Source organism: Ptychodera flava, chromosome 19 (genome assembly GCF_041260155.1).
Source record: "Ptychodera flava strain L36383 chromosome 19, AS_Pfla_20210202, whole genome shotgun sequence".
In the NCBI taxonomy this organism is placed as follows: Eukaryota; Metazoa; Hemichordata; class Enteropneusta; family Ptychoderidae; genus Ptychodera; species Ptychodera flava.
This window is the reverse complement of record NC_091946.1, coordinates 17,467,067-17,491,998: the sequence shown is the minus strand read 5'-3', so window position 1 is coordinate 17,491,998 and position 24,932 is coordinate 17,467,067. Positions and strand designations below refer to the sequence as shown.

Below are 24,932 nucleotides of genomic sequence, written 5' to 3'. Positions count from 1 at the left end.
AAACGTAGAAAGGTCAGTCACCCAGTACTTCCGCGTTTTTCAATTCCGCGAAGTTACGACACTTAGACAGGAAGGGATCATTGAAAGTTCAGCAATGCTCACATCGTGATGTAACTTGGATATCTCCAGCACCATCCCTACAACAGTGAAGATTTACACCGTAACTAGACATGAAGTACTTTGCTCTAAGTATACCCACTGCCCTATTTGTCATTACCTACGTTAGGTTCAGTGAAGGTAAGTGTCTTCAACGCCATTGACCGACACACAAAGGGTTTCGTGAACTTCTTAAGGGGCCAGTCACAAGGGATAATTTGTGAAACGTAGCACTGGTCGTCCTACCCGCTGTTCCATTCCTCCAAAAACCCAATTTCAATGGTACAGCTATTTATCAGCGTATTCTAAATCGTATTCTTGTCGGACTCATATATTCAACGTCAATGTCACGGAGTACTTTCCACCAATAGGCCCTAACTTGGAGTAAGAAATAGGGACCATCATATGATAATCGCAACCCGGAAATAAATCTCAAAATTAATGCCTTTGTTGATCGTCAAGGGCGAAAGGAACCATACTGTCTGCGTGGATCAATAGAATATAATGATTTTGTATATACACTCACTAGTCAGGAGTGTACAGTTTGTGCGGACACGAGCCGAAGAAAGTGGAAGAAATTGGGCTGTCGTCTGCTGCTCCAGCATCGGCTTTATACCTACTGTTTGTTAGTTCGTATACAGGCGTATAACATATGAAATAGATACCCGTACTGGGCGTGATGATATGTATTTTAAGTATATCACGATTGTTCTAACAAAAAGTTGTATTGACGTATTAAATTCAACAGTCGATCCCTGTGAACGCCGTATTTTATTTGAGGACATTGTTGTTTATTTACACAGTGGACCGCGTCACCGCCGGTGCGGCATCGAACACGTCGGTGCACTGACACTGAAAGGTCAAGGGCGTCAAATTTCAACACGGTCACGGCGAGGTGGGGGTCAAGTTTTGAATAGAGCTCTGCATATATTTACACCCAACTTGTACTTGTCTTCGTGAGTACACGTTGACGAACGGAACCGTACACGCACTCGGAGCCAAAAAAAGAAACTCAGTGTGGTGCAAAACGAGTAAATAGGAAATATTGTGTGACGCATTTTGTATCCAGTCACAACCAATCAGAACCACCGAACCGAAGAAAAATCAGACGCCTAAGTTGCATTCCTGAAAACGAACCATTACAAACCAACATTTAAAAACTCAGCTTGCGGCTCATGGTTTCGCTGCACTTGAGCAGTAATGCGTCTCGAAACTGAAATGCTTTAACTTTTGCTCAAACTTGCCTCAGAGAAACTTAAAATCATTTTCTCCAAAATCAAGAATAAAATCGGGTGTACATGTGAAATAATATATATATATATATATATATATATATATATATATATATATATATATATATATTATATATATTATATAAAAGAAAAATATATATCCAACATTAACGTATGTTTGAAATTCAAAATGGCTGCCATCACCCTGTGATAACGCTATGGGAAATAAATTTTCGATTTTCATAACACTAAGACCGTGAAAAGTTTACTCGAAGGTCTTCAGAATGAGCCCAACAAGTGCTAGATCAGGAAAGTCAATGAGACATTCCGCCTCCGAAGACGTAATCTACCTCAATGTGAGTCAATAAATTGAAAATGAAAAAAGTAATCTACGAATAAAATCGTTTTCAATTGCTTTTGGTAGCTCTTCTTTTATATGTCACAGTGAGCTTAAGTTCGATTTAAACGTTTTCAGCTTCGGTTACAGCATACCCGGAGTCTGCGCAGGAAGCTGGAGCCGACACAGCGAGTTCAGTGTAGCTCAGCAAATTTCAAAATTGCCAGTGGTCAACGCGAGTTACGGGCTCCGAGTATGCTGTTTTCCGTTAATTTTTCCCATGCTCTTCCCTACCTCCATGGTTTTCTGGACCATATACGCGGAACTGGAGAGGAAAACTGGAGTGCAATGAAAGAAAGGGAATAAAACTAAATAAATAACATCGTGTGACGCACGTACGTCTTATCGATAGCAGATCATAAAAGTCAATTCAAGTGACTCGGTTGTGAACTGTGCTCATAAAAGTACACAGTCTGATTAAATCAGACCTATAGATGGCGTACAACGCCGTCTACTGCTAGACGAGATAAACAAAGAACAAGTAAAGGTGGATATTCACCGCCTCTACAACTAACAATACATACGGAATCAACTAAAAGCAATAGAAAAAGTGAACTTATATATTAAAAGGAAACATGCAACTTAAACAATATGTAGAGCAATAGTTCTTTTTCAGTTTTTCAATATATCCAACAGATCAACTGTAGTCCAATAGTGCTAATGGTGCGCGTTTTGACTTTAGTCGGGGTGGTGACGTATTGTGTGAGTTTGTAAGTTGGCAGGTGCACCGCTTATCTGAATTTCCTGTCATTGGATTCGGGTGAATTGATTAGTAATCAAGCGACCCTCCCGAACAGAGAAGTTCCACTTATGCGTTCACTTCCAGAATTTGGTCAGTGACTCATATTAACTTGTAAGAACTTAATCATAACTTCAGCTTTAGTTATGAACTTAATCCTGTAATTTGTGAGTTGTAAATCCTTACAACACTCGGGATGCAGAAAGTGCCGAGGATTAACGAGCTGGTCTGCGCATTCTGTGAGAGCACGGAAAGTTGTGCTACGTGACGTCACGCTCGGTTTATACCTGACCTCCTGCGGTGCATGTGTGGGTATGCACAATTTGACGGCCGTACACACGGCGGCCAATCAGTCAATATAGGTGTGTCAATGGTATTTTCCCGTCGTCGAGATGATATTCAAATGTGATTACTTAAATTCCGCTGTCCGAGGTCGTCTCCATTTGAAGTGGTAAACAGTCGCTGCGGTTTGACTTTTATGACGTAGCTGACGTGTGTGTCCTTGCTGTACGCAGGTGAATATACGCCACTCATGATTGCAGACGTCATCAAATAGTAAATAGATTGATAGTAATTTTTCGACGGAGAAGAGAAAATGTTTACTTTGAAATGAACCGGTAAACCTGTAAAGGCATCGGTATGCTCAGTAGACGGCCCCTGTACATATTGATAAAGTGTATGACTTTGGTTCACAAGCGACCTAGACTTGGTTCAAGCTGGTGAATTTTCAAAAATGAAATAATTTGCAAGAGTTTATCTTGTTTCTCTTCTTTTTCATTCACATCTTTTTGAAATTTGGCAGCCCACGGTTGATACGGTTGACCATGCAATACTGTGGAATAGCTTGATGCATATGGCACGAATAAAGAGTCAGTACGGTGGTTCAAGTCATATCTGTCTGGTAGAACTCAGGCCGTGAACGTGAACGGTACTCTTTCTAATAATAACTCAGTTGATTGTGGAGTACTGCAAGGCTCTATACTGGGGCCTTTACTTTTTTCAATATATGTAAACGATATGCAATCGGCAGTGTCATGCAAACTGCTCTTATATGCTGATGATTCAGCTCTTCTTATGTCTGGCAGAGATGTTGAACATATTCAAACAAAACTTGGTAAGGAATTGGGTTATCTCAATGAATGGCTGATTGATAATAAATTGTCTCTTCATGTCGGTAAAACAGAATCAATCCTGTTTGGTTCTAGTCGAAAATTAAAACAGTGTTCGGAAATGCAGGTTCTGTGTGGGGATGTCAACATCGCTGCAAAACAGTGTGTGCAATATCTGGTACTGACTTGGATCAATCCTTGTCTGGTGAAACAGTTGCATCTAAGTTATTAAAAAGACATGTTCTCGTCTCAAGTTTTTATATCGTAATAAGAAATTTTTAGATTTTCATACGAGAAAACTGTTGGCTAACTGTTTGATACAATGCCATTTTGATTATGCAAGCTCTTACTGGTATAGTGCCTTGAATCTAAAAAAGCAAACAAAAACTTCAAACTTCCCAAAATAAAGTTATACGGTTTGTCCTTGGTATGTCAGCAAGAGCACACCTTGAATCGGTTCACTTCAAACAAATGGGATGGCTACCTGTTAGCCACAGAGTCGCATATATAAAACTCAATCATGTTCATAGAGTTACATTAGGATTAGCACCGAAATATTTGTCTGATAATTTTGTTTTAACAGTCATGTCCATAGAACGAGATCCGGACCCTATTCTATTTTTATTCAAGATGGGGCTCGGTTTTATCAGAATAGTTTTGTATATACAGCTAGTGTTGAATGGAACAAAGTTCCAAGAAATATACAGAGTATTACTTCAAATTCTCTGTTTAAAAGAAAGTTAAAGGAGTATTTTTATGAAGCAATGAATCAACGTGAGCAAAATGATTTTGTTTTTTATTAATTGTTGTCGTGCCGATTTGCTTGTGATTTTATTTTTCGTGGGACCACAGTGGAAATAAGTTTTTAACTTTTCTGTGTTATCCCAGCACTTCTGTCTTTATCTTTTTTATTGTTTGTACTGTATGGTTATTTTATAAGTGCTAAATAAATCAAATAAAAAAAAAAAAAAACAGGTCTGGTTTTCCTAGCGATCGAACGCGTCATCTGTGAGTCTGCGCAGTAATGAGTTCTGCCGGATTCACCTTCGAATTCCGGGTACACTTTCCGGGTGAAACTCCCCTGTATCGCGTTCATCCAACTCATCGAGTTCATCCCACTAACACGTTTCATATGAAAACAGAACACAAATCATCGCATTCACCCCAACTCGCACGTTCACAAATTACAGACTTGAACCATGTCTACAAGCGACCTTGAAACATTAAACAACGCTCACCAAATGCATCTTCAACAGGCGCAGCCAACGGAGCTATTCATCGAAAAAGCTGTTCCAGAAGCAACTTTTGAGGGCAGGGGAAATTTTATATTTGCTCGGGCAGGGGACATGTTTTTAAGTGACAGGGGAGCAAATTTCAGTTTTTTTTTGTTGGGCAGGGCAGATATCGGTTGATTGTCCTGGGGACAGGGCTTGGCGAAAAACTAGGAGAGGGGAAGCTACTTTTAAAAAGGGGTCGGGGGAAGTTGAGCCATTGTGTTTCCGGGGGTGGAGACACAGGGCAAGTACTTATAACTTTTTATGTCTGCAGGGAAAAGGAGTCACACAATTTCGAGGGAAATTTTTTCAAGGGCAGGGGAAATCGGCAAGTTTTTTTCGCCACAGGGCAGGGGAGCTTCAAAACTTTACAGTGGGGAGGGGAAACAGGCAAAAACAAGTGGGGAGTGGGTAAAAATGAAGTTTGAGTGCGGGAGGGTAGGTCGAAAAATTTTTAGTGGGAGGGCAAATTATGAACAGCTAATTAATTACCCTCTTGACTTAAAATTAGTCAGTTCACATTGCTTGTCATACACAATATATCTTATCATAGTAAGGACCCCTTTAAAAGTGCATTGTTCGTTGGCTGCACCTGTCTTCAACTGTAGCTATCGCTTGTCTCTCAGTTACAGGGCTTTTGATGTTTCAGATATGTATGGGGTGTCTCAAAACCATTTCTGCGACAAGAAAGTGCAGAAAGTGTTAGCGCTTTGGCGAAAATGGTGTGTGTAAGTTGTAGTCCTTCGACTCCGCGAGTCACCCATATATGTCAATATTTTGTACAGACCGATATTTCATATACTCACTTTAGAATACTCCATCCCATTTTTCATGCTTTTTATTCTGGTCTTCCCTCTGTTATGCTATGTGTTATTTCGATCTTTAGGTTTGATTTTATTTGTTTGTTTATTTATTTATTTGCTCAAATGTTTATTTATTATCTATTTACTTTCCTTTCTGTATGAAATAAACATGTACAGGTGTAAGTGCATGCTGTATTATACAATGTGGATATAAAATGAAAATAGTGAACCTAGAAGGTTAAATTTGTCCGACTAATAATGTGTTGTATTTTCAGGTTCGGTATGTCAGTCATGGGACTGCACCGTAAACAAAGACTTCATCCGGGAACTTGAGGGTTTCCGAAAAGATGGCTACGTGCCAACAGATGATAATGGGGTCCCTCTGGGGCACAGCGGCGTAACCATTGGCAACGGAATCGATCTAGGAACTAAAAATTCTGCTTACTTCCGAAACATGGGCGTTTCGGAAGAGCTGATTACAAAACTTCAGCCGTACTTTGGTTTACAGGTAGGAAAATATAATTTGATAAATCATCATTGGATTTTTCCCTTGAACTTGTACGGAAATTCTGTGCCATTTTCGGGGTCTTCTCCTTGTTGTCAGATGACGACACTTCAAAGAGACGCCATTTTGCCACTAGTCACGCAAGCTGAGCGTACAATTGGTTTTTATGCTACTGAACATATAGTCTAGATGAAATATTTAGAAAATTTCGTGGCACAAAAACAACATTTGAATAACTTATTAGAACGATTCTGACGTCCCAAATGACATGATTAATTTCCAGGGCAATAGCGCTGTTCAGAAGCTCAACGAAAATGCACTCTCTCTGACGGAGTCGGAGGCAACAGACTTAAGTAATCGCGTCATGGACAGCGAAACATGTGACGTTGCAGAGCTGTACGACGCAAAGGTGGCCACATTAGGTAAGAAATAACAAAATAACTTTTTAAGATAGCACAATTATGTAATCAGTAATAAATCGAAGACACTGAAAAAGTGATAGAATTCAATAAGCTTGTCAACGGCTCCGAACACGGAAAAAGTATCAAGAGAAAACAGTGGGTATTGAAAAGATATGAAAGATGGATCGTTGTTTGATAAGACAAGTTGTCTCGATATAACACCTAATATGTACTACTAACAGAATCAAAAATTGATCTGAATATTTTTTTTGCTGAAATTTGACGTGGAATTGGGAACTTCACTGCTTCAAATACAGTTTTACGTCGCAACTTTCTTTCAGGAAACGCCGCCTTGAAAAACTTTCGCAGTCTGACCATCGCCCAGCGAACCGTGACAGCATCAGTCTATTTCCAATATGGCAGCCCAACCAGGTTCCCCACCTTCTGGGGCCACGTCACCAACCAAAGGTGGCCCGACGCTATTGCAGAATTGAAAGATTTCGGAGACGCTTACCCAACGCGCCGAGGCAAAGAAGCCAAGTTGCTTGAAGAGGACTCCGGTGAAACGAGCAAGTGTCAAGGTATCTATTAGTTACAAAACAAGCCGTTACAAGATTTCAAAAAGGCCCATCAAACTGACAACTAATTTCCATCAGTGGGTCACAATCAATGATTCAAATAACAATACTAATAGGCTACAAACACGTATGCTTAAATCGCTGCGAGGAGAGAGAGAGAGAGAGAGAGAGAGAGAGAGAGAGAGAGAGAGAGAGGAAACTCATTCTGAGCTTCACAATGGACACCTCATTCGTCTACGTGCAGTTGCCAAACGTTTACAGATGATACATGTATAGATTGAAGCACGCTATGAATGGTGGAGAGAAGTGTATGGAACATTTGTTGCAATGTTTATCGTGAGAATTCAGAGGAAAATGCAACCTATTATTGAACTCATTCTGAAACTTCAGTTCGTGAATAATTGCACCATCCAATGCCAAGCTGGCCATGTTACCTCGATATATAATGAAAACGTACTTTTTAAAATTCATATAACTATTGAAATGATGCGTGACAAATTTCAGGAAAGTGACTGACAACTATTTATTTCTTAAAATTTCTATTTAGCTGCAACATCGCTGCCGTCATTGCCTACCAGAGAGAGTCAACTACCTTCATCGGGTAAGAGTCAACTTCAACACATCATGATCCAAAAGTGACAAAGTTCAAAGGTCGCTTTGTCAGACTTATATTTTTGTATCGTGAAAAGGAGATCAAGGGTCACAGTTTGCAACGTTTGTTAAAGTTCAAGTTCAATTTTAATACTTTCAATCATTTCCTCAATAGTGGAGTAACCTTGCCATGTTTATTGTGGAGATAAGAACTTGAAGTTGTAAAGATTAAAATGGCGACCGGGCCAATACTTTAATCTGAAGGCAAAATTTCTAATTCAACTCCGGAAAACTATATTATGTAAGAATATTTTGGCAAGAGAACAGTATAATTCATAATTTTTCCGCCAGAAAACACGGAGATATTAGACACTAACGTCTATATTATAATTAAATGATTATATTTAAAGTGAAATGACAAAAACCAAGCGGCTAAATGAACAGAGAAATGAAAGCTACCAAAGCACTTCCAACTTTGTACGGAGCATCGAACAGTCTAACTGGAATAGTGCAAGTCAAGCTTTTTAGGAACGGAAATAAAGCTTGCACAATTTTTGTCGTTGTTTCTTTCAGGTGGATCAATATGTCAGTCTTGGGACTGCACTGTCAACAAAGACTTCATCCGGGAACTTGAAGGTTTCCGAAAAGACGGCTACGTGCCAACAGATGATAATGGGGTCCCTCTGGGGCACAGCGGAGTAACCATTGGCAACGGCATCGATCTAGGAACTAAAAATGCCGCGTACTTCCGAGACATGGGCGTTTCGGAAGACATGATTACCAGACTTCAACCATACTTTGGTTTAAAGGTTTGTATCGATATATACTTCAGCTTTCCGGGTAAAGTATATATTAAACTACCCAGCAAAGGCCCCTTTCTTCTTACGTTTGACGATGCATCCAAATAGCTTCACTGAACGTTTCGAGGAAGGGAACTGGATACGACGTGTGAAATGGTGACTTCAATGTCTTGCTTACCACGATCAAGGTTAAATAACGGTATCAGGAAAACATACGTAATGAATGGAACCATGTTACGGGTTTTAGGATTGATTCAAACGGCATATAAAGAATTTTACCCTTTCTGGCGCACAGGCTTTTCCAGAGGGTCGACAGGGAATCTCAGTGTAGCGCTCATAACTTGAACTTGAACTAACTCTATCATATTTGGTTATGTACTCTTAATAAATGAAACGCTAGCGATCCCTTTCTCATCTCGTGTCAAATTGTGTTCTTTAAGCTGTGCAATTGAATTAAACGGAATATCCCAGAAATTCTGTCCCGTTAAAAGCTGGCTAACAGCTAAATAAGTTCAATTTGTTACTGTAGTGCTTTATGAGCATGTTGGATTTAATGAATAAATTGTCCACTTTTTTGACATTCGTGTCACCAGGGTAACATTGCAGTGCAGAAACTCCAACAGACTCCACTCACGCTCAGCGAAAGCGAGGCACAAGATCTCAGCAATCGAGTCATGGACAGCGAAATCTGTGATGTAGCTGAAAAGTACGACGCCGAGGTGGCGACGCTAGGTGAGAAATGTCGTGCCTTCTTCCATCAAAATTTGGCCCATACCAAGTAACAACAGTTGTCACGTCGAAACTAAATCTAACGCATGCTTATACTTCCTGCACGAGAGTTGCGCATATTGCGAGATTAAATTCGTTTTATAAATGTAGACGCTTAGTTCTAGGCTATGTGCCGATGAAACCTGACACTTACAGCTCAGATTTTCTCCCCCACGCTGTAATTTGGTCAGTAGGGCAAACTTATAGCTTTCCTAAATTATTGTTGATTCTTTGAAAGACATAATTTTGACATGGAAGGCGAATCACCTCCGCGTTCTATTTTTAAAGTTCTCTCAAGTATTTCCCGCGCGACTGTAATATTCGTCTTAAGTGATGATTTCTCCAACGATATTGAGTGCATCCATGCAGACCAGATTCCCACCATCGACACAAAAATCACTTTATGATTAACCGAAAAGATTCATGCCATGAGGTCGACAGTGAACATTATAAAAATTAAATATTAATTTCAATTTAAATATTAATGTCAAAGTCAAACCAAAAAGATTTAAATAGATGATATATGTCGTTTATAACACGATGAACCAAAAGTAATCGCGACATAATCATGATTTCTTAATGGAGCAACTAACTTCCTTGAAACAGAATTTCGTTGAAGGCCCCTGTCTAAAACAAGGTCCTGGAACCCATGAGTAAGTTCTAACTGATACTAACACTCTTATCTCATTTACAGGAAACAGCTACCTCAAAAAGTTCCGCGGTCTGACCATTGCCCAGAGGACAGTTACAGCGTCTGTCTATTTCCAATATGGCAGCCCCTCCAGATTCCCGAGGTTTTGGGGTTTCGTCACCAACCAGCAGTGGTCCGACGCCATTGCAGAGCTGAAAAACTTCGGGGACTCGTACCCTACGCGTCGCGGCAAAGAAGCAAAATTGCTCGAAGAAGACTCCGGCGAAATCACGACATGTCAAGGTAAGAGTAAACATTACATGAATTTCACTGAAAGGCCTGTTTTCTTTTTTCTATTTCGTCAAAACCACGAGATTTCACTTCTCGTTTACGTGATAATGCTTTCCGCGCGTCTCGCTGATCTCGAGAACCAAGATGAGAATAGCATGTAAACGCTTGGAGCGCACCTAGCTCATTGAAAAAAGTAGCATCATGATCTATGTGTCAATGTCGACTCCGAATATATTTATTTTCATGTAAGGGGTGGACCATTTGATATCCTGGGGGGGGGGGGCTTGGAAGATTGGGGGGAAAAAAAGATGCCAGGTGGAGTTGCTCGAAAAAAAAATCTGGCTTTAAGTGGCTGATGGAAAAACAATTATGGACCATTGCAACTCGGAAAAAAAATCTTGGCAATTGTTCGATGCACACTGCAGCATCAATAAAAATCAAGCAGTAGCTCTGGAGTTTTATAAAGCATAAACCATTTCAAGCTTGAGGAACAATAACTTAGAATTATTAAACGAGGAACTGAAATAAATACACAAACAAAAACACTGAAAAATTGTCAAAAGTTACAGCTACTATCACTGTAGCTTTCAGCAACTGAAAACAAGAACTCGTCTGGAACAAAACCAATAAATATTTGTCAAAAAATAAAGCAAAACACCAAAACTTTAATAAAGTCTCAAGGACACTTTTGGTTTGAATTGGTAATAGTACATACAAGTTCTCATACTGATTGAGTTCAGCAGACATCTGGTCAGCCAGGGAGCAATATGTCATATGGAAAAGTTCAATCATCAGTATTTTGTATGAAGTCACACAATCATTGTTCCTTTTCAACTATAGTGTCAACAATGTCATTCAATATTTCTTTTGCAATCATCTCTTCTTCAGAGAGATCATCACTCTTAGTGACAGCACTGAAGGACCAGTGGTTTAAATATGATGGTTTGACTGAAAAACAAAATCCTGGAAGTGGTCTCATTGAGGAAGATTTTCACACTATTTCAGACGGCTTTTCTCTCAGTCATCTCCTTTATATTCTAAATCACTGAATATGAACAATTGTACAGTATACATGACCTTCTGATTAGAGGAAGTATGCTGAAATTGAAATTGCTCACCAGTGTTTTCCAGAAATGTGTAAATCTGAATGTATGGATTTTGTCAAAATACCACAAGAAGAGAGACAGCCTGCCATGAACTGGTCAAGTGGACTCAGTCAGTCAAGGGGACTGTTCAACTTGCTAATATCACCCAACCAGGACACTTGTCAGACAATGACATATTTTCTTCAAGCACAAGTAAATGCCATAAATGTACATGATTTTACAAATATATGTAGGACACCATCATCTCTTCTGATGACACCAGTGATGTTCTCAGAAAAGTTTTCACTGTAAGTTTGTTAATGCTTAATGTAGAACTCAGTAATCAGGTTGTTTGATTTGTATTTTCAGTGTATTACCCATGGTATAAATATATAAAGATCTATAAACTGATATTTTTGTAAAGTGAATAAAAAATGTACATGTATTTACATATCTTTATTAAGTTTCTTGAATATAGTCTGTGTGCAATAGAACAGCATCTTGTTACTGGGTGTGAAAAACCAAGCAAACAAACATTGCACCGAAATTTGGTAAAAAAATATATCTCGAAGAAGGAAAGTGAAAAAAAAGTTGCCAGCATATGCCCTGTAGAAAAAAAATAATTCATGGTGAAGCAGGTGGGAAAAAAAATGGCTCTCCACCAATCTTCCAAGCGCCCCCCCTCCCCCAGGATATCAAATGGTCCACCCCTAAACACGGGGCTTACAGTTGCCGTTCTCATCTCGGTTTTCGAGATCAACGAGAACTCGCTCGCGTAAAGCGGCATTATAAAACAATTTCTCGCATTGAAATATTCTATTATACTGTTTTTACTTCCTCCACAGCCCCAACGTCACGGCCTCCATCGCCAACTACGAAACCAAAACTACCACCTACTGGTAAGTCGAAAGTTACGTAAGTTCATTGTTACATACCAGCAATGTCAAACTACTCTTTAAATTGCCATGCCCTGCCATAGCATAGCATAGCATAGCATAGCATAGCATAGCATAGCATAGCATAGCATAGCATAGTTCACCATGCCATGCCACACCATACCATACCATACCATACCTACCATGCCATGCTAAACCATACCATTCTATAGGTTCATACTGTAAAATGCCACACCGTACAATATTTTGCAAAATGATCCCATCGTCCACCCCTCCCCAATACACATGAATAACTATTTTAACAGTTCATTGCCTTGGTTACTAGGCTGTATTTTTGCAAAGACTTGACTGTCCTTCTCGTCTTTGCATATCTACGGTATCAGTGACACATGAAAAAGTAGCTACAGAATACACCGATTCATCGACAACATTTTTTCCCGTTTTATTTCAAACGAAGCATGTAGGGACTACGGCGCTGATGGCGTACACTGCGTCGACTCCTTTGATGAACTGCCGGAGGATAATATCCAAGTCGGTTTCCAACTCTTCACTCGTTCCCGAAGGCAGGGCGTGGAAATGGCGTTTTCTACGGCTTTGCATGCAGACTTTCAGCCTGGCAAACCAATCAAAGTAAGTACATTAACACTGTCTGTGTTGGAAAGCCCAAACCCTGACTTTACGCTGAACAAAGTAATACTATGTATTGATCTGACTAATATCGCTTGTACCAAAGCTTGGTTCAAACCTTTTCCTTAGTTTTGATAATTTTTATGTTATTTTGAATGCAAGTTGCAAAAAGTTTATTCATTATACGACCGTTGAGGGCACACTAGTGTAGATCAGAGATCGATTACGGTTGTGAGTATGTTCTCTGCTGGTTTGAATTTCAGATCGTGTGACATCTCGCTTGTTCCACGTAGCCCGGTTGTAAGAGAGGCGTGGACGTACGTACATATAGTGCACTGAGCAACTCACCAGCGCTCACATTTTAGACTAATTTAGCACCCCTTGTGTAGTACAAAGGCATGAGTCAGTTTATCCTCTTTTTTCTGACCAGTTTGTCACCCATGGTTTCCAAAGCCGAGGTTCAGCAGATTGGGTACTGAAGATAGCTGACGAACTCCTAAAAGTAGGCGATTTCAACGTCATCGCGGTTGATTGGGAAGACGCCGCTAATCCTGACACTGATGTAAGTCTGTGGAGAACACACTTCGAACATTTTTATGCACGTAATATCACTGGTGCATTCACCATTTTTCTTGATTTTCGGCAAAGATTGGATTCGTAAAAGCACGGGATCTCCAATATCATAGATTATATATTCTGAACACGTTGCCACTTAATAAAATATTGTTAAGAATTTTAAATCATTACGTCACAATGGAGTTAACGTAGCAAACGTCATGTACAGGAAATCTTCCACACGTACTATACGTATATTGCAGTTGTGTCTTTGTTCAAATAGCATGACGCCGAGAAGACACCTTTGACAAGTGCACTTTCTGCAGCCAAAACTCTGTACTTATATACATATAAGTAACGTTATCGCATCATACTTACTCTTTTCAATACCCAGCTCAAATTACTGGAATACGACGAAGCTTCCAGTAATACTAGGATTGTTGCAACTCGGATCAGGCGTCTTCTGGGCTTTGTCTTATCCAAACACGGCAGCAGCGCCCTCAACGACGTACACTTAATCGGACACAGTCTTGGTGCTCAGATTAGTGGCATGGCGGGAAAGTGGATGCAGCGGGACTTGCGTTGTAATGGAGCTCCCTGTAAAGCTATGCGTGTTACAGGTAAAGAAAATTAAGATAAAGATAATTGGAAAAAAATCAGCATCACATTAAAATGCTGTGATATCCTTCGTACATTGAGAAATATTAATTAGGCTTACATTGGGTTACATGTACAGTGTATATTAAATAGACTTACCTATGGAAAGGCCAGTAAAGATTCCTTCATTTCCGCCATGAAGGTGATATTTTTGAGAAGACAGAGATCTGTTAAAAATTGCAGAGGTCAATGTTTAATGATCAATCTCTCAATCTGATAAGTTTCTTTGTAATTTTTTGGTCCCCAAGAGAAGTTTTGTACACGAATGTTTTACTCCTAGCATAATATAAGTGATAAAGGTTTAGCAAGGTCTCCCAAAACTGTCCCGAGTTACTGACATGCCATACATTTTTTTCTGTCATTTTATGTCGCAATGTGTGGCTAGTGCTGATTGTGTGAAACAAAAAGATGGACGAAAAAATTCCCAGACACGGGATTTTCAGCCATTGTATTAAACTTCCAATTGCTGTTAACCAGCTGTCAATGGTAATTTTTCTTCAAAAAGTGACAAATCAACTGGAATTTTTCAAAACAAAAACAATTTATGTGTGTACACCAACAATCAGATCACCGAGCCCTTATTTGCATTAAATTACTGTACATTATATCACATTGGGAAGCGGGGTAAAGACAGACAACCGATTAGGTCTCATAGAAAGGGCAGGGGTCATGCACTGAAATGGAGACCCCTTATAAAACAAGGGATGGTGACTGGGCCCTCTTGAAATAACAATTTGCAGATCGATCGAGTGAAATTATTTAGTGCTATTGAAAAATAACCTGGAATTGCATGACCTAACATTGACAAGTACATTTCAGCCTTGGACCCAGCGAGGCCAAACTTTCTGGTCACTTCGGGAGAAAGGCGCAGAGCTCCAGGACCGCACTGCGTGTCCAGAAATGACGCTGTCTTCGTTGACGTGATTCACTCCGATGCGAGAGAGCAAGACGACCATACCGGTGGCACACTTCCGCAGCTTGGAGTTTATCAGGTATGTTGACAACAGGGGGTTTTATTGAGCTATTGTCGTTCAGAAAGGTTCGAGTTTCCTTGAATTTGGTGTGTTTATGTGTATTTTAGTTTCAAATTGGCAAATAGTGCGAATCGGTGAACTCCTACTTGATGGATATCAAAGAGGGTCACTAATCGACGGATAGACGGGGATCGCAAGACATAAATAGACAGACAAATACTTCGATGGTCTAAAGGTGTACTGTCACCTGTTCCAATTTTGCCACAGTTACCATGGAAGGAGAAAATCTAACCAATCACAGATTTTAAGCGGGTGGCCACTTTTCAAAAACAGCGCCCTCACACGTGCATTTTGAATACCAATACCTTTGACCATATATGGGCATATTTAGATTACAGGTGACTGTATGCGCCTCGAACCCTAAAGTTCTAACTTTTGTTCAAATTTCCGTACAGGAAACTTTCAACCATACTCTTTCAAAATCATAAATGAAAAAATCAAGGGTCACAATGAAAATTTCCTGACTGGAGAAGCAAATACCTAAGAGTTATTGATGTTTGAAACTAAAAATTGTCGCTGTTCTTACGTAAACTCTATGGGAGAATTAAATGTTTGATTTTCCCTAAAACAAACAAACAAACAGACAAAATACAAAAACAACTAAGACAGTGAAAACTTCATATATACCATAAGCTTCGAATTGAATACACAGTAGACAAGCAAAATACTAGCGAAGAATTTCTGAAAAATTGACAGTCCGCATATCTGTCCCCGAGGCCATTCTACTTTTAGTAGAGAAACCCAGCAAACAACTTTCAAAAGAATTGATAAAGCCAGGGAGTAGAGACACACCATTTTAGTTCAGTCAGCTTGGTTACACTGCAGACGTCTTGTCACTTTACAAATAACCAGAAACAAAATGTAACTTTGGATCATATATTAACCAATCTGTCAACTCCACAGGCCCTCGGCCACGCTGATTTCTATCCCAATGGCGGCAACGAGCAACCAGGGTGTACTTTCTTCCCCTGTGATCACAGCAGAGCAACGTTGCTATTTGCAGCCAGCATCAACAGCCGCTGTGGTTTCATCGCAGAAACGTGTAGCAGTCGATTTGAACTACAAAACAAAAGGTGAGACACAAGAGGATTACAAATTCCTGGCGGTTGGTGTGTGTTTTTGCTTCCCGGCCCAAACGACACACTTAACCCTAACCACCGATAATGGGACGCAGAGCATAGTTGCCAACACTGATAAACATTTTTAGACTTTTGGGCGCAAAAAGTTCCCGCCATTTGTTATATTTTGACGTACAAATCGTAACAATACTTTTTGATTTACACAACACAGATGTTCTGGCTGTTCAACAATCCCCTGCCAACGGATGGGATACCACGCCGTCAAACCGAGCACTCCTACCTTATATTATCTTGAAACTACCGGAGATTACCCCTTCTGCGGTAAGACTTTAATATGATTGTGTACCTTGAATATCCAAGAAATGAAGAATTGTCTAAATAAAAAGAAAGAAACTTAGTTGTCTCAAATCATAAATTACCCTATCTGATCTGATACATGTATCTATCTGATACTGTACAACCACGGTTAGTATTCATGACTGAGTATCTCTTGCGATTGACAATGGTAGAAGTTTACACTTCGCAAGGGATGTTGTCCAAAGACAGAGGATTGAAATTTAAGGATGGGGATTTTGTATGAATTCCAACCTGACAATATCGCTTTCCAAGAATTCCTGGTACAAAACCCTGATCAAGGGTAGTAGTTGTGTTTTTTGTACGGGACCAGTGTTTAGATGCAAAAATTTAGTACGCAACTTACATGTTAGACTCTCCACAGTCGCTGTGCCTTGTTTTGTGCGCGCCGAGGTGGGCCTGCATTCGAAGGCTACGCTGTGCAGCTGTGAGAACGCGCTGCCAGACACAGCGACTGTCAGTTCTTGCAAGGATATGAATATTCATAAGGATAGTGACGTCAAAAGAAAAACCTATCTAACTGGGCTTAGTGAATATTATACTAGTAGCTAGTAGACCTATATACGCGGTATGTTTTTATTTGTCATTTTACATTTTATTTGGCTATGGTACTTGTCATTTGTTTTTGATTGACGGATGCGTAGAGTTCTATAAAGTACCCGGATCAGGCAGAAATCCGACCGGTCGCTTGCAAGAACGTCCAGACCCTGGGATTCGCGTCGCGTCTCTGAAGGGCGCGCGCGTGTTCCAACAGGGAAGAACGCGAATCGCAGGGTCTCTGCCAGACTACTTACATTTGTGTAGCCTACATTTTACTTTGCCGCTTTACCTAATTTCTCTTTTCTCTGCCAACCAACATCATGTAGGACATTCTCTGGGTTGCTACATCGAAAATTCCCTCGACAGAGCCCTCGAACACCAGGCAACATCCCTCACGAAGATTACAATTGACTCCTGCTCATTTTACTGCCGGGGACGAGGCTATCCATACGCCGGCCTCCAGTTCACTTCGTCGAGGCAGAGCTGCTGGTGCGGCTTTACGTACGACAAATACGGCAGAGCTAGTGACGCTTCGGAATGCCCGCACAGGTGTACGGATGCTCCAAAGGGCTACTTCTGCGGTGGAAACCTCAGAAATTCTGTTTACAAGACAGGTAAGTTTCGGAACAATATTATAAACATGCATACTACATCAATAAAGATGATCTATATCCATGTGCGTCTGCCAGTGTGTAAGCATATGTGTCTATCTACCCATGGGTGCACTGGTTCCCACTTTTGTTATTCTGTAATAATTCTTTCATGTCGTCTTTATTTCTCTACATTGCTCTGTTTTTTATAATCCGTTTGCCTTTCCGTCAGCCGTCTGTTGCTGCATGTCTGTTCTGTTTGTTATCTGCCTGCCTGCCTGCCTGCCTGTCTGCCTGTCTGTCTGTCTGTCTGTCTGTCTGTCTGTCTGTCTGTCCGTCCGTCCGTCCGTCATTGCATATTCTGTTCATTGATACACACACCCCAAAGCCTCTGTCGGGCCTTCACTGTCTTCGTTTCAAGTTTGTCTCTATGCGTACCCTTCAACCATAGCCAGTCTTTGTCGCACTCCTCGAATGCATTTTATGCAATATATGTCATTGGGAAAAACAAAAAGCAAACAAACAAACAAACAAACAAAAAACAAACACATAACAACAAACTTACTAGTGAACTAAAAAAGTATCAAGGGAATTAAAAACTCATTTCAATTCTTTCCTTCACAGGTTATGTTGGCTGTGTCCAAGAATCTGGATCCAACCTCGTTCATGATCAAATTACTTTGAACAACATGCACGTGCAATACTGTTACGTGTACTGTTCTTACAACGGATACGAGTATGCAGGCTTACTCGACGCTAAGACGTGTGCATGCGGCAACGACCAATCAGAGAGGTAAGCTGTAAAGTCATTTAGGAGCGAACTAGTTTAATAACTTGAAGGGTTACTCGTTGTGCCAATATTTTCAGACACTCGCATTCCGTCAGCTAATAGACAGACTTCTGTGTTGTTATCGTTTGCTCCTCTGTGCGCAATCCCACGTTTAATTGCGTACACAAACGGAAGAGTTGCACCCGCTATGTTACGATGTTAAATTTCGCATAAAAATTGATTAAGATCGCCCAGTCAGGTACAAGGGTAGTAAAAGGACACGATTCAGAGTGCTGAGGCAGGGTTCAGTTTGTGTATTACGTCTATGCGATCGTGTGGATAGCCACTTGCGGATGAAATTCATGCCCAAAGCACTGAATTAGTAAAAGCAAAATGAGGTGCAATCGTCTAAGGTGATGTGAAGGCAAAGTTTATACATTCGTTCGCAACTTCAATAGTTGTCACCGTGCTACGCTATCCAACAATCTCTGCTTATCCTTCATGGCAGATTTATCGTAAACTATAACATTTTTGTTGTTCCCGCTCAATCGTTTTCCTTGCAGTAACACCGTTCCCTCGTCCCAGTGTTCATACTCGTGCGACGGAAACTCAAATGAGCAGTGCGGGGGACCAGGCAAAGCGTCGGTCATTCGAACAGGTAGGTTTCAAAAATGAACTTCCTGTAATTGATGTTGAGAGTTGAATAGCGGTAGGTAAGCAGGCAACCAAGAGAACATGGCTGCAGACTCTTCAATCAAATTTCAAATACCCCCCAAAAATTACGTAATGATATATGAACACGCAGAAGTAATATACTTAAAAGGGGATAAAAGACTAATGAATCAAACAAAACTGCCCGCCCTGATGAAATATTCGAGTTGCAGTATTCGCAGAATGTGTGGAATCTATTCTCATGTTCAAAGGCACTAATGTACCGAGCTATGTATGAAATATGCATATTTGATTGTAATTGCGTTGAAATATATAATCTTTTAGAGTGCAGAGAATGTTGAGTAAATTTGTGGTAAACACGGGTAAATGGTGTGTCAGCGCTCACTCGTCACTTAATATATCAGAGGAAAAGTAAAGTATAATGAAGGCGTGTTTACAATCTCTGTTTGTTTGTAGGCATTGATGCAGACTGCCTGGCGAAAGCCAACAGCGGTGACTGCGAATTCTTTGATTGTTTCAACCATCGCCACGTCTGCAACGAAGGGAGTCGATACGACCTCAGCAAGACTCTGAAAAGATACTGCAAAATGCGGGAAAATCCGTCGCTGGTAGGAAAAAGCTTTCTTACATGGACTCCAAATTTTAGAAAAAGCCTCCTCGAAGTTTGGAAAATAATTAATAGAGAGTGAATGTCATCTTATTTAATACGTGTGCAATCAGTGGCAATATGATATCGTGTGGTGGGAGGAAACCATGCCACTGCCAAATCAGTGATCGATGTAGCATTACTGACGCTTGGCTTTTGACTCTCTTTGTATTATGTTGTCAATATGTAAAACGACACTGAGAAACTGGCGTTTTTAATAAGTCATGTCAACGGGTCAAATTGGTAGTTTCGGTTCCCGTCGATCCTTGAAGAATGGAGACAGCGCTCCATCGCAAAACGATGTCGTGCTGATCTTCAACTCAAAATAACGCGAAGTCTCTTGAAAAAGCATAACTCCAAACAATTTTGCTCAATTACACCGTTAAATTGAATTGTGACGTTAAATTGAAGTACGGAAGATGAATACCGGTTTACCTTGCATGATTTACAGAAAATTACTGGGGTTTGAATTGTCTCAGGAAAATGCACCTTCTGAGACTGGCTGTTTTGAAGTATACCGTACGACCATTTCTCTGTCTGAGTCAACAGAATTCCTTTGCTAAAGGCGCATTAGCTGTACCTATTTGCATTTTTTCCGATTCCATGATTTGAAATCAAATGTACCTTATGTAAAAGTGTTTACCAAAGTAACACTACAAAACGTTTTTTCAAGCATTAGCAATGAAAGCACAACTTATATTTAACAACTGAATAATTTTTGAGTTGCACTCAAATAAGGCCACCGCACATATACACCTAAGCTCCTGAATTTAATCAGCTACATCCAGCACTAAGGATTGGAATACTAATATTTTAAAAGATAATATAGCTTGGTAACAGGAACAAAAACATCTCCCAAAAGATTGGATGATATTGCTGTCGTATGCTAAATACAAAAACTATACAGTTAATTGGGCTTTAACACTTTTACAATCTTTTAGCCATGAAGAAAGAATAGCTGTTCATTCCTCTCGACCTTGGGACCCCCCCCCCCCAATCAAAGACATGACGCGGGTCATGGGGAATTGAACAATCAAGGAAAATCCAACTTTACGGTGCATTTGCTCTTGCAGTTTATTGAACTAGGAATGAACTCAATAGGTACATGGACAGATATTTCATAGTGTAAGCAAAGGCTTTAGGAACCATTTCTACCTATTCTCTCCGTAGCTTGGGATGACCTTTGGCAAAGTAATGGAATGTGTGACGAAGGGAATAGTTCAGAAGTACAAAGAACTGCCGGTAACTTTCAGTGACGCAACGTGCAAGGAGACCTTCTACTACGGCAGGAACCTGGTGAAGGAATGCTACACGAAAACAACTGTCTCCACTTCCTCGTCGCGCTCGTCCGCTTCTTCGAGTAACAACGTCGACTTGTTCGAAACTCTGAAGTCATCAGACAATATGGCGGCCTTTAAAAGCAGCGTGGACGAGATCGTGACTGAGACAGACACTGGCAAAGAGGATAGCGTGCTCTATCTCCTGGAGAACCAGATTGATGACGTCACGAGGCAGTTTCACTTGGACGGATTCCATTCCGAGGACGCATCGCTCACCGCGATGAGGACTGACATCAGAAATCAAATTTATAATATGTTTCCGTTGAAAGCTCCCATAGCAGGTAAGAAACCGGCATTCCTCAATCCTCAGTTTTCGCATTAGTTCTAGTTGACATTGACTACTTTAAATGATGTCATTCCTTAGTTGTCCTTTGAATGTCTTCATCAAAGTTATTTTAGATAGAGATGATGTAAACCACATGCCCGTTCAAATTTGAAGGGCTACCATATTGTAGGCAATGTATGACATAGCGCATTGGGATGCATTGTGGCCAAATATGGTTTTCATAAGACAGTGTTCATCTCGAAATGTGAATCAACAACGCAGTCTTGTAATATCCTACGGTATCAGCCTTAACATTTCATCAGCGGAAAGTCTCGGCAGATAATCAGTGTCAATATAATGCTGAGAAATGAAAGGCGTACAATTTTGACTTCCTCGTTCACAGGACTGGATAGCTCCTGCGAAGAGATGGCGCGGTCAGGGAGTTGTGACTTCTACGCCTGTTTTGACAGACGGTACCCCTGCGGACCCGACGGGTTTGCCTTGTCCTTCAAGAAAGTGTGCGAAGGCGAAAACAGGGTGAAAAACTACCTTAAATATAACGTAAGCAAACATGTATTTTCATTTCTGTAACGTCTTTGATGAATGTATATACGTGTACATTCTTCACTGTCAACGAACTGTATGTCACTCGGCTGATTTCTGTTTGGTGTTGTCTGTTTTAGATAATTTTAGCTTCAAAACCATGAACTACAGTTGCTGACTATGTGTATTTGTTCACGTTATAGTGTAGGTCAAGTTTATTCGACCGTCTTTAAGCTTTACCACGACAGTTACCATTCGATATGATCAATGATTCAACAACTTTAATCACTTTTAGCGCCAAAGTCAATATTTGCTATCTTTATGAAATGTAACTCATTCTTTTCGGGTCAAATATTTTTTTTAAGATTTTCTCCAAAATTATGATCGAAATCTGTAGCCTATGGAAAGTGCTGTCATTTGGTCAACAATTATCAAAAGCGTTACAGACAAATTCTAAAAAATCGGTAAAATGCCACACTAATTTTTGGTGGGAAAAATTGCAGCACTCAGTGGGTTAATTTGAATGATCGCTCGTTTGTTTTTTTTCTAAGTTAAAATTGCGCCTCGGGGTCAGATATTCGAACGTTCCAACACTTTTCTGGTCTACTGCCCAGTGGGGGTCATTTGAAGCTCTTGGAGTGAAAAAAAAGTTTTTGCCATATTATTGTCATGAAACTCAAACATTTTGTTTTCCGCATAGTGTTAACACTGGGATAGCAGCAATATTGAATTTTAAATACCGGCAAATGTTAGATATTTTGTTTGTCTGGAATTAGATCTTACGGTGTAACCCCGATTTTTATCCTTGATTTTGAAAGATAATGATTGACAGTTTCCGGGGGAAGTTGGAACAAAAGTTTTCGTCTCTTTACATTTTCGAGCCGCCTATTGCTTGAACTCTGCAAATGCATGAGAAAAGCTTTAAACCCATAAACACGATTGGAACTAATTTTGGATAATTGGATAGTAAAGTAATGTCGGTTTACTCTGCAAATGTAAGCTCATCTGCTTTATATTTTTACGTTATACACTTGTTTTTATGAGTAATTTGTGATATTGCATCATTCAGCTACAGAGCTTCTGACATTTTGAGAAATTTGAAAAAAAGGGAAGATCAATTATCCCAATCGTGTTCATAATATATTCCTTTGTCTGAATGTGTATTTACTCAATTCAAATTATCTCAATTAAAGCTTTTATGACATTATTGCCTTCCAGGGCCGTAGTCGGATGAACCTCGTGCAAAGCTGCGTCATGAATGCCTTGCTGCGAGAATACCGGACAAACGAGAACTCGTGTAAGCGGATCGAGTACAGCGCCCTCGACGCCTACAGAAGCTGCTACAAGGACAACATGGACTGTGAATTCGTGGCGCAAAACCAGTATCACTTGACCGATGCATACACGATCCCAGCACCGAACAAACTCCAGACTATGGCACGGGGACTTATAACAGATACGCTGTGTGATGCGAACGGAACGCCGCTCTATCGGGAAAGAAATGGCCAGAAATTTCGTGTTGTGTTTTCGTAGAACTCGCCTACCGTCTTTCTGTGTATTTCTTGTTGACCCTCACTTGTTCATATTTACACCATTATTTTTACACAACAATACATTATACAGTTATCAAGTTTACTATTTATGCGAAAAAATTCAATTCAGATTTTTGAGTAAAGTACAGTACAGTACAGTACAGTAATTGCAATACGTAATTTTTATGAATACCTGAAGAAGTACCCGTTTCGAGTACGGGATAATGTCTGCCAATGTGAAAGATTTTTATCAGGACAGAAAAGAAAGAGTAAGAAGACATTTAAATACCGTGTTGTCAGCTCCATGACAAATTATCGGTGAATTTAGATCCTTTTTTTTGGTCCGCATATACCTGAAGTTATACGATATTCATGGACATTTTGTAAATATTATAAGCAATGAGTTGAAATTCGACTGCAATATGACACATTCAGTTTCACATATTTTTTGAATATTCGCAATACTTATGTGGACAGAATGTTTTTTTTTTGTCTGCAGTTTATACGCGTGAATAATGATCTGACACTTGTATTAACCTCATTTGTAAATGTAAAGTTACAAGAGCTGCCAAGGGACAGGGTATTTTATAGCACTGAGTGTGTTTTTAAAAACTATCAATTGAAGAGATGTTATAAGGTAATCCATTCGCACGATGGACAGGCTCGTCTGCTGTGAAGCTGCATGTAAAGTGTTTATCTCGACTGCGATTAGTGCGCTCTCCGTGTCCCACATTCATAATTCGTATTCGTGAGTGACGAATGCGAGTACAAAATAAATGTCAACGGAGAAGACGTGTTTTTCTATAATTCACAAATTAAAGGATACACTACACAAAAATACCAGCTTCATCTTAGTTCCATTGTATTGTGATTGACTTTCATTTTGCGTCAAATCAGTCGAAAGAACGTTTACACGACCCAAGAAATGCCTAACTGCCTAGTCTATTTTTCAACTCCGTGCATTATAAGGGTGGTTGCGTTCACCCTTCTTAAGGGATATATATGTATAGAAACAATTTTTTGGTCAACGCCAACTCGATTAAATTGCCTGATTGCTCATGATCTTCCACATTCTATCAAGTGGTATTGTTCGATTGATTGATTGACTGTTAAGCGCCTCTTTAGAACTTTGCTACAGTTGACCAGTACTTGGACAATATATTCGGTGTATTAGTTCAGATACGCACATATTAAAATTTACATTTTAATGAACTCAATTCGAAAGAAACACATTAACATTAACGCTATTGAATGGAGTATAAAAATAATACTAATTTAGTGAACCGCACTTAAATCATTGCTTTCAAATGCTTTGTGGTTATGACAACAAGACATCAAGGGTAGAATACATGTAGTCATAGCAACAGCCGGACTTGCCTTTAAATAGATTCATTTTTAAGAATCTTTTTTTTTTTGTTTTCGGTTTTACTGAAAAGATACATGTGAGGCAGAATAGATAAATACACATGGAATTTTTCTGAGATCAACAACGAGACATATTGGTCGTTATCAAATTGGATCAAAGCAAGACGC

The 24,932-nt window shown here is 39.9% G+C and overlaps 1 protein-coding gene across 1 annotated transcript; it reads left to right on the top strand.

Moving 5' to 3' along the window:
• On the top strand, nt 1–24,475 carry LOC139118753 (uncharacterized). The gene is made up of 22 exons (XM_070682183.1): nt 1–237; nt 5,926–6,158; nt 6,439–6,577; nt 6,898–7,137; nt 7,682–7,735; nt 8,299–8,534; nt 9,119–9,257; nt 9,988–10,227; nt 12,146–12,199; nt 12,654–12,826; nt 13,254–13,385; nt 13,773–13,998; nt 14,855–15,027; nt 15,973–16,142; nt 16,360–16,469; nt 17,369–17,656; nt 18,257–18,425; nt 18,965–19,059; nt 19,530–19,681; nt 20,890–21,340; nt 21,728–21,885; nt 23,086–24,475. The coding sequence occupies exons 1-22, from the start codon at nt 171–173 to the stop codon at nt 23,398–23,400; spliced, it is 4,014 nt and encodes a 1,337-aa protein (XP_070538284.1). The 5' UTR covers nt 1–170; the 3' UTR covers nt 23,401–24,475.
• The last annotated feature ends 457 nt before the right edge of the window (nt 24,476–24,932 follow it).